The sequence below is a fragment of the Saccostrea cucullata genome, unplaced genomic scaffold, assembly GCF_032062105.1.
Source record: "Saccostrea cucullata isolate Sc308-1 unplaced genomic scaffold, CSIRO_AGI_Scuc_v1 ctg769, whole genome shotgun sequence".
Taxonomy (NCBI): domain Eukaryota; kingdom Metazoa; phylum Mollusca; class Bivalvia; order Ostreida; family Ostreidae; genus Saccostrea; species Saccostrea cuccullata.
In genome coordinates, this window is record NW_026935864.1 from 274428 (window position 1) to 284806 (window position 10379).

Sequence of the window (10379 nt, forward strand, 5' to 3'; positions counted from 1 at the left end):
GCGCGGATCCAGGATTTGAAGTTGGGGGGGGGGGGCGCCAATAGTAGGCAAGGGGTCTGGGGGCCGCCTTCAATCCAGGGCAAAGTTATGGGGCAAGGATTCTAGAGATTTTGTAGGGTAAAAATGAGGTCTACCGAGTATAAATATTAACATTTTATAGACGATACTGTGATTTACGTTAACTTTGACAAAGGGGGGGCGCGCCGGGACAATCCGCCACTGATAATCAAAAGTTATGAGCAAGGCTAAAGTTTTTGCGGAAAAACAAAAACAGGTAAATACAGACGGACACGACAAAAACTAAATACCCCCCAAATCTTCGATTTGCGTGTACGGGGGCATAAAATAAAAAAAAAAACACACACACACACACACAAACTCAAATACTATTAATCCAATAGCCACTTTTATATGCAGTGTATCGATGGGTAAGGATTTTCGACAATAGTCTGTAGTTTACCTTTGACCTAATTACCGAATTCCAGTGTGAAGGTCAAAGGATATCTGAAATCCTCTAGATTTTATAGTACGGGTAGAGACAGTTAATATGGCGGACAGAAACGACCCAAACTACTTTCGGTTTGCACATATTGGTTGGGTTATTCTAATATCTGCTGGTCTTACAGTATTAACAGTAAGTAAATCTCATTACAAACTGTTGTGGGGACATTTTTTAAACCCCATTGATAACATTAGGTACCGAGTTACTTTGCCATAAAGTTTTTGATGGGGGCGTTCCTCTCATTGTCACACTAAAAACAAATGCATAATTTTTAGCACGTAGACACTTTATGCACATTTAAACCTAATAGGTGTGCTTAAAAACTAAACAATTGCCATGATTTAAACTGTTATGAAACTTGCATAATTCATTTTTATCCCGCAACTACCTAGCTGCAGAACTGTAGCTCTCCGAAAAAATATATTGACGGACCGGTCTGTCAATATGTTTTTTCGGAGAGCTACAGTTCTGCAGCTACCCCATGATTAATGCATTCAGATGTAAGCCATATTTGTGCTTGGGTTGTAAATGTACGATGGCCGATATCAGCCTGTACATATTCTGACTGCTATTGAAATTTGTACATCTAAAATGTACATTGACATGTACATTTTGCAATGACAGTGCACACTTTGTGCTCTTAACTTTTGTCTGTACATGTACAAAATGACAAAAAGGCAAATGTCAAAACGTGAACGTTTGAAACAAATATGCTTCTAATTACAATTCCTGGTCGGCGAAAAACCATTAAATATGATTAAAATTGGACAAGGCACTGAGAAGATGAGTTTTGCAATAAAAAGGATGAAAAATGTTAAAGAAAAATGTAAAAATTCCTGTGGACATTAGATCTAAAGTTAAAGTTTGTCTTCTCTTACTGAAAAGAGTGAATTTTCCATAGATTAAAATCACCTTCCACAAATATTTTTGCACCATAAATTGCCCACATCCAACCCAGATTACTATTATGATTTATGACTATATCTAGTTTACACTCCTTTTTGATCAAAAGTAAAGGAAAGTTGCATAGGCCATTATATGAGTAAGAGACTAACCATGATAATATAACGTAAGATTAAATTGTGACCTCAACTGTAACCTTTGACTATCATTGAAAAACTGTAACATTGCGTTTCATAAAGTGTTCAGTAATTAACCATAACACAATACTTTTTTAAAAAAAAAACAAAAGGTCCTCAGTGTGTTCACCTTTACTACCCTTAAAATATCTTACAAGTGTATACCACGCCTACGTCCCACCCCAGAATTGTGTTATCATTGGTGGCATAGTTGTTTTGTTTTGATAATAATTGTTCAACTCTTCCTCGTTGTACAGTTTTATTCATATGTAATGGTTTTTCGCTGACCAGGAATTGTAATTAAGAGCATATGCCTTTCAATCGTTCACGTTTTGACATTTGTCTTTTTGTACATGTACAGACAAAAGTTAAGAGCACAAAGTGTGCACTGTCATTGCAAAACGTACATGTCAATGTACATTTTAGATGTACAAATTTAAATAGCAGTCGGAATACGTACAGGCTGATATCGGCCATCGTATAAATGTGATGGAGGGCTTGGCAAGCCTGCTTTCTACCACATTTCCCTCGCCCCGACATCAATGGCTTATACATGTTTTATCTCAAGACAATAACTATGCATTTTATATTAATGGAAAATATTTTGATCACTTACTAGCTACACTGGGTTCATACAAGTTAATAAACTATCTATTCTGTACATTTTTAGCTCTACTGGTCAGAGACCAGAAGAGCTTATGCAATAGTAATGCGTCGTCCGTCTGTCTGTCTGTCTGTCTGTAAACAATTTTTCAAAATGCTACTCCTCCTACAGTTTTAGTCTGATTTCACTATTACTTGGCACACAAGTAGACTACACTAAGATACATAGAATAGTGCATCGGTTTTTGATTTTGATGAACGGTGTTGCCATGGTTACTAAAAATAGAATTTTCTATGAAAATCCTTAAAAACGCTACTCCTTCTACAGTTTTGGTCTGATTTCAATATAACTTGGCACACAAATAGACTACACTAAGATACATAGAATAGTGCATCGGTTTTTGATTTCAGTGATCAATGTTGCCATGGTTACTAAAAATAGAATTTTCTGTGAAATTCCTTTAAAACGCTACTCCTTCTACAGTTTTGGTCTGATTTCAATATAACTTGGCACACAAGTAGACTACACTAAGATACATAGAATAGTGCATCGGTTTTTGATTTTGATGAACGGTGTTGCCATGGTTACTAAAAATAGAATTTTCTATGAAAATCCTTAAAAACGCTACTCCTTCTACAGTTTTGGTCTGATTTCAATATAACATGGCACACAAGTAGACTACACTAAGATACATAGAATAATGCATCGGTTTTTAATTTCGATGAACTGTGTTGCCATGGTTACTAAAAATTGTATTTTCTGTGAAATTCCTTTAAAACGCTACTCCTTCTACAGTTTTGGTCTGATTTCAAAATAACTTGGCACACAAGTAGACTACACTAAGGATACATAGAATAGTGCATAGGTCTTTGATTTCAGTGAACGGTGTTGCCATGGTTACTAAAAACAGAATTATCTGTGAAAATCCTTTAAAACACTACTCCTTCTTCAGTTTTGGTCTGATATCAATATAACATGGCACACAAGTAGACTACACTAAGATACATAGAATAATGCATCGGTTTTTAATTTCGATGAACTGTGTTGCCATGGTTACTAAAAATTGTATTTTCTGTGAAATTCCTTTAAAACACTACTCCTTCTACAGTTTTGGTCTGATTTCAATATAACTTGGCACACAAGTAGACTACACTAGGATACATAGAATAGTGCATCGGTTTTTGATTTCGATGAACGGTGTTGCCATGGTTACTAAACATAGAATTTTCTGTGAAATTCCTTTAAAACGCTACTCCTTCTACAGTTTTAGTTTGATTTCAAAATAAGTTGGCACACAAGTAGACTACACAAAGATACATAAAATAGTGCAATGGTTTTGATAAGTACAAACCAGTAGAGCTACAGTCTCGACAGAGACTTCTGGTTGCAAAATCCTCTCTCCCATCATCATTATGTAGCCCAGGGGCCCGTTTCATCAAAGGTCGTACGCCCAGTCGTAGCGCTACGCCGGCGTAAAGTCGGGACTAGCACAAAGATTTGCATTTCATTAAAGAGCGTATCGTTATGCCTGACTAAATTTACAAAATTTTACGTCTACTCATGGGTAGGCGTAAGTTCGGGTGTAAAGTTAAAATTAAGCCTTTTTATTAATTTTAAACAATTTAGCGAGTTTTAAAGAAAAAGTAGGGTTCTAAGAAGAATTTAAAATACAAACAATGTATTATTTAATTATACATATTATGAAGAGGGGGGTGGGGGTGGGGGTGGGGGTGGGGTGGGGGGTGTTGTTACAACTACTTGGGGACATAGTTGATTTGAGTAATAACGTACTTAATATTGTAATAAATTTCTACCGAGAAGAAATTTAAAGCTTGTCTTATTAGAGATTTCTTCGATTATCATTTCTTACGTTTTGAAAATACATTCATACACATTTGATTGTGGTATTGTATTTATAAGGTATTGTAAATCAATATACATATATAACTATATTTCTACACCCCGCTTGAAAAGCGGGAGGTTACATTTATATACTCTATAGTAATCGGGATGTTCGTCCGTCCGTCTGTTACGCTTTGGGGGTACCCATCTCTATCCGAAACTCCTCTCATACCACTTAATGAAATTTGATGAATCTCTTTCACAGAATCTTTATTACATATTGCCATTGTGCACCTCCTATTTTTAGCTCTACTGGTCAGAGACCAGAAGAGCTTATGCGATAGTAAGGTGTCCGTCGTCCGTCCATCTGTCTGTCTGTCTGTCTGTCCGTCTGTCTGTAAACAATTTTTCAAAACGCTACCCCTCCTACAGTTTTGGTCTGATTTTAATATTACTTGGCACACAAGTAGACTACACTAAGATACATAAAATAGTGCATCGGTTTTTGATTTCAATGAACGGTGTTGCCATGGTTACTAAAAATAGAATTTTCTGTGAAATTCCTTTAAAAGGCTACTCCTCCTACAGTTTTGGTCTGATTTCAATATAACTTGGCACAGAAGTAGACTACACTAAGATACGTAAAATAGTGCATCGTATTTTAATTTTGATGAACGGTGTTGCCATGGTTACTAAAAATAGAATTTTCTGTGAAATTCCTTTAAAACCCTACTCCTCCTACAGTTTTGATCTGATTTCAATATTACTTGGCACAGAAATAGACTACACTATGATACATAAAATAGTGCATCAATTTTTGATTTCGATGAACAGTGTTGCCATGGTTACTAAAAATAGAATTTTCTGTGAAATTCCTTTAAAATGCTACTCCTTCTACAGTTTTGGTCTGATTTCAATATAACTTGGCACACAAGTAGACTACACTAAGATACATAGAATTAGTGCATCGGTTTTTGATTTCGATGAATGGTGTTGCCATGGTTACTAAAGATAGAATTTTCTGTGAAATTCCTTTAAAACGCTATTCCTTCTACAGTTTTGGTCAGATTACAATATCACTTGGCACACAAATAGACTACACTAAGATGCATAAAATTTTGCATGGGATTTTGATTTCAATGAATGGTGTTGCCATGGTTACTAAAAATAGAATTTTCTGTGAAATTCCTTTAAAACGCTACTTCTTCTACAATTTTGCTCTGATTTCAATATAACTTGGCACACAAGTAGACTACACTAATATACATAAAATAGTGCATCGGTGTTTGATTTCGACGAATAGTGTTGCCATTGTTACTAAAAATAGAAATGTCTGTGAAATTCCTTTTAAACGCTACTCCTTCTACAGTTTTGGTATGAACTCAAAATAGGCAAGTTTTCTCCTTAATATATAATACATTTGGCAAGCAAAAACAGTAACCAAACCTTGTTAAACTTTAAAGTTTGTCAACTTCATTGTTCCAGTGTCTGTGGAGTGTGGAAGGGGTGGGGCATGCTCATGGAATTATTTTCAAAACATCTGTCCTGTAAAAATTTTAAGTCATTAAAGATTAAGAAGAAAATATATGTTATCTTACGGATAGCTGTTTACCGGTGTGGTATAGTGAGACTTCCCCCATAGTGAGGCTTCCCCCGGAAGGCTGGCTATATAGTGGGCGTTCTCCCCGGAAGAATGGCTATATAGTGGGACTTCCCCCACAGAAATTTCACTATATAGCCGTTCTTCCGGGGAGAAGGCTCACTTTATAGCCAGCCTTCCCCCATTCATAGCGAGACTTCCCCCTCTTATTATAGTTTCCGGAACTTTGTTTTATTATTTTAAAAAATTCTAACAGTGTTATTTTATGACGAAATTATCTTCCATATATATACATGTATTTATATATTTATTTTATATGCATGAACAGTTTGAATATCGTTAACAAATGAATTTTTTGGTTATTTTTTTAATTCATATTCAAATATCTTATCTCAATCAAGTAATGACTGATGCATACATGCACGCTCTGTGTTTCAACGTATAAAGTGTAAAAATGAAATTGCGACAAAACAGATCTACACACTAAAATTGACAATTAGCCATCTCCGACTTTAGTGCAAAATAGTTTAGTCAAATAAGTGACAATTGCATTGCGGTATAATTTTTTTTTAATTTTACGTTTTTTTATACGTGTATTCAAACATCCAATCATCCAAACCCAGTTAAATAAAATATCTTTAAATAAATAATTTTGAAAACACGACCAAAATGAAAAAAAATAATTGTATGAATTGATGTATGGGTGTGATGAGCAGGGGATGCACACATTTTCATGCAATTTTTCCAGTCATAAATTAAAAAAAAAAAGGGGGGGGGGGTTAAGCCCAATCCATGCATCCTGTGCCTTTGCTAAAATATGCATGACAGTCAGAATTTGATTTAAAATGTATTAGAACTCAAATCCATCTTATTTGATTTTATAGTGATGTAAAGCTATGATTTTCATATTTCATATGTGTATTTCTTGTGATAAGACCTTTTTTTTGGGTACCTCCAAATTTGACCTTTTGACCTTGACCTTGGAGTTTGACCAACTTTTACTAAAAAATTCCAAACTTTTACTTTGGCCATAGCTTTTGAATGGTAGGTACTAGGACTTTCATATTTCACATCTTTATTCTTTGGGACAAGACCTTTCACTGGATACCAACAACTTTGACCTTTTGACCTTGACCTTTGAAATTTACGTACTTATGAAAAAACTATAACCCTGACCATAATTTTTGAACGGTAAGGGCTATGGCTTTTATACTTCACATATGTTATTCCTGTAAGAAGACCTTTCATTGGATAACAAGAATGTTGACCTTTTGACCTTGACCTTGGAGTATTAACTACTTTTTAAAAATTATAACCTTGATCACAACTTTTGAATGGTTGACACAAGGACTTTTATATTTCACATATGTATTCTTTGTGGCAAGACCTTTCATTGGACACCAACAACTTTGACCTTTTGACCTTGACCTTGGAGATTTACGTACTTCTGACAAAACTTTAACCTTGACCATAACTTTTAAACAGTAAGGGCTAGGGCTTTCGTACTTCACGTATGTAATTCTTGTGAGAAGACGTTTCATTGCATACCAAGAACTTTGACCCTTTGACCTTGACCTTGGATTTTAACTACTTTTTAAAAACTTTAACCTTGGTCACAATTTCTGAACGGTAGAAACTAGGACTTTCATATTTTAAATATATGTATTCTTTGTGGCAAGACCTTTCATGGGATACCAATAACTTTGACCTTTTGACCTTGACCCTAAAAAATAATGTCTCGCCCACAAAGACACCGAAAGCGGGGGACCACAATTCTTTGAATTTGCTTGTTCATTTCCGAGATCAAAGAGTCAAGAAGTATCCCGAACGCAAATATTGTCATTTACAAAAAACAATTGCTGATTGGTTGACCGGGTGTACCGAATCTCAATCAGAACTCGAGAAAAAAACCCAACTTCTATCAATACCATATGCCAAGGGATTATGAGGAGAGTAGCGTATCAGAACCCTTGGCTAGCGAAGATGCTTAGGTATATACAGTGTATTTAAACTTCACAGAAAAAGTTTATTGCCATATATAATTATTGTTTAATTTCAGTGGGCTTATTATGACCCGGAAGGAATTCCATGGATATTTGGACCACTGGGACAGTTAGGCACATACCTGGGGAAAAACTACCCGACTGTTATCAAGAATATGTAAGTTTTTCTGAAATCATAATATTGTTTTGTTGCTAAAGCTTATGAGAGAGAGAGGGTGGGTAAAGAGGTACATCTCATGTATAATTATGTAAAAGGAAATGAAACTTTGAAGGCCTTATAAGATTGTATGTACAAGACTATAGTGTACTAATATCTTTTACATTTGTATGATCTTTCAGAATATTGAATTGTTTTCTTCAGGTTCTATGTGACATTTGCTATACATGTCGGGGAGGCAGGGTATTCTGTAAAAGTCTGCAGGTATGTGGTACCATAAGAAAGAATGTTTTATGCAGTTACATATTTTTATACCCAAGCTTGAAAATTGGGAGGGTACATAGGGGTGGGGGTGTCCATCTGTCTGGCCGTTTGTCTAGCTGTATTTCCGTCTGTTACACTTTGGGGTACCCATCTCATATCCGCAACTCATCTCCTCTTATACCACTACATGAAATCTAATGAGACTTTCACAGAATCGTTGTTACAAAGTGCCATAGTGCATCTTTTCTTTTACTTTTTGATATGCACATATTTTGGGTTTCCCATAATAAAACATGGACACTGCTATTCTTTCTATAATATTGAGGTGTACCCATCTCTTATCTGCAAATCCTCCTACCGGTATATCGCATTAAAATTTAATGATACTTTCAAAGATTTTTTATTAGACAGTGCCATTGTGCACTTCCGATTTGACTTTTTGATTGGACACATATCAAACTTGAACTTTGCCATTAGGTATATATTAATATAATCATATGGGGGGGAGGGGGTATCATTTTGTTAGCACAGTGCTCATATTCCTTCTACTGTATAATTAGAAACCTGACCTGTCTAGTCCAACTCAAAATTTATCTTGCCTATCAGATATAGACAGGTTTTACTGTATCTATATATGCGTTTCTTTTCAAATAACATTATCAAGTTGGAATACCAATTCAATATACATGTTATTGTACCATATTTTGTTCACAGTCTTTGTTGAAAAATTAATACATTTTTTAATGCATTCCTATTATAATACACACAGTTTACACTATACACATTTTCTTTTCAGAGATAAAAACCTCAGTTCTTCTGCAACTGTAAAATGGTGCTTCCAGACATTTCTATTTGGATTTGCTTCCCTTCTGCGGCTTAAAAATGCCAGAAAGGTCAAGGCCAGCTGATGAAGGTCAAATAAATTGATCACTTAAAATCACCTCAGATCAAACGTTCAGGCTACAAATCATGACATGAAAATGTAGCCTTGTAGGATTACTAGAAACTGGTGTGATTTATTGACTGTGATCTTTTATATTTATACCATACCTCTTATGATGAATCAGGATTACTTTGTAAATGTGTTTAAATCTGCAGCACACTTTTTTATGATATGTTTTATTGCAATGGTGCATAAAAGAATATGAAAAATGATTGAAAGAAAGAGCAATAAAAATAATCTTTAATTATTTGGGAGAAATATGCATGTCTAAACATGTATGTGGTTTATATCTGTTGCTTTCCTTTATAGATTCTTATCTGGCATTAGGATGAAGATGGACTCATTTATATGAGTCTTAATTGTCTACTTGTAAATGTAACTCAATAGAACTATTGTTAATTTACAACACATTTAAAGTATTTGGAAGAATTTGATTTTAGTTGATTAAATATATATACAGGGTCGGAACTGATGTTTACAGATGAGAATTTATTGCATTCATTGATAAATTACAAGTTATTTTTATGAAAATAAATTGATAAATACTCTCAAAATGCATTATCTCTGATTCAAAGGGACTGAAAATAAAAACCAAAGAAAATATCCAATATTGAGGATTTGAGATACCAAGGTGGTTAAATACATAAATGGAATGTGGCCAGGACTTCCAGCTCACTTTGATATATCTCTGATATTTGAATACATGTACACTGTGTACTACTACCAATGATTGTGACACTTGAAGTTTGTGTTTTCTGGGCAACAAGCTCTAGTATTCTGCATGAGGTGACTTGTAGTTAACTTTTTTATGAAACAATTAAGATAAAGTCATAGCTGGACAAGGCACATTTAACAAGACAAGTGTAACAAATAATGCACATGTAACAAGGTACATGTACATATTGATATAGCTCATGTGGTATCATTTACGTATCCCATAGTTGTGACATCACAATGGGTTTTGCGTTAGAGTGATGAAGTAAAATGACGTAGAGTCCTATATAAAAACAGTGTTAAACATTGATTGTGGCGTATGAAACATGGGATAAAAAGAATCTCACATAATTTGCAGTTAGATATTATTTTTATCCAACTCGTGTGTTTTAATTCCCTCACCAAGGCTCGAGATATAAAACACACAACTCGTGGGATAAAACTCATATCCAACTACAAATCATGTGAGATACTATAGATTTGCAACAAGGCCGATGTAACAAGACACAGAAAGCAGTATTATTTACATGGTAATATGTAGTGACATTGACAAATAGTATGGAATTGATTTTTCAAAAATACATGTTCCATGAAGTAGTTACTTCCCTTTACGAATGACATAAAAATGTGAACAATGTTTGCAAAGTGCATTTGTAAAACTTACATGATAT

The 10379-nt window shown here is 34.6% G+C and overlaps 1 protein-coding gene across 1 annotated transcript; it reads left to right on the forward strand.

Annotated features, from left to right (window-relative positions):
• The first annotated feature begins 487 nt into the window (after positions 1-487).
• Positions 488-8983, forward strand: LOC134244071 (transmembrane protein 254-like). Its single transcript, XM_062726346.1, has 4 exons — positions 488-634; positions 7687-7787; positions 7992-8051; positions 8848-8983. Exons 1-4 carry the CDS (start codon positions 548-550, stop codon positions 8957-8959), a joined length of 360 nt encoding a protein of 119 aa, XP_062582330.1. The 5' UTR covers positions 488-547; the 3' UTR covers positions 8960-8983.
• The last annotated feature ends 1396 nt before the right edge of the window (positions 8984-10379 follow it).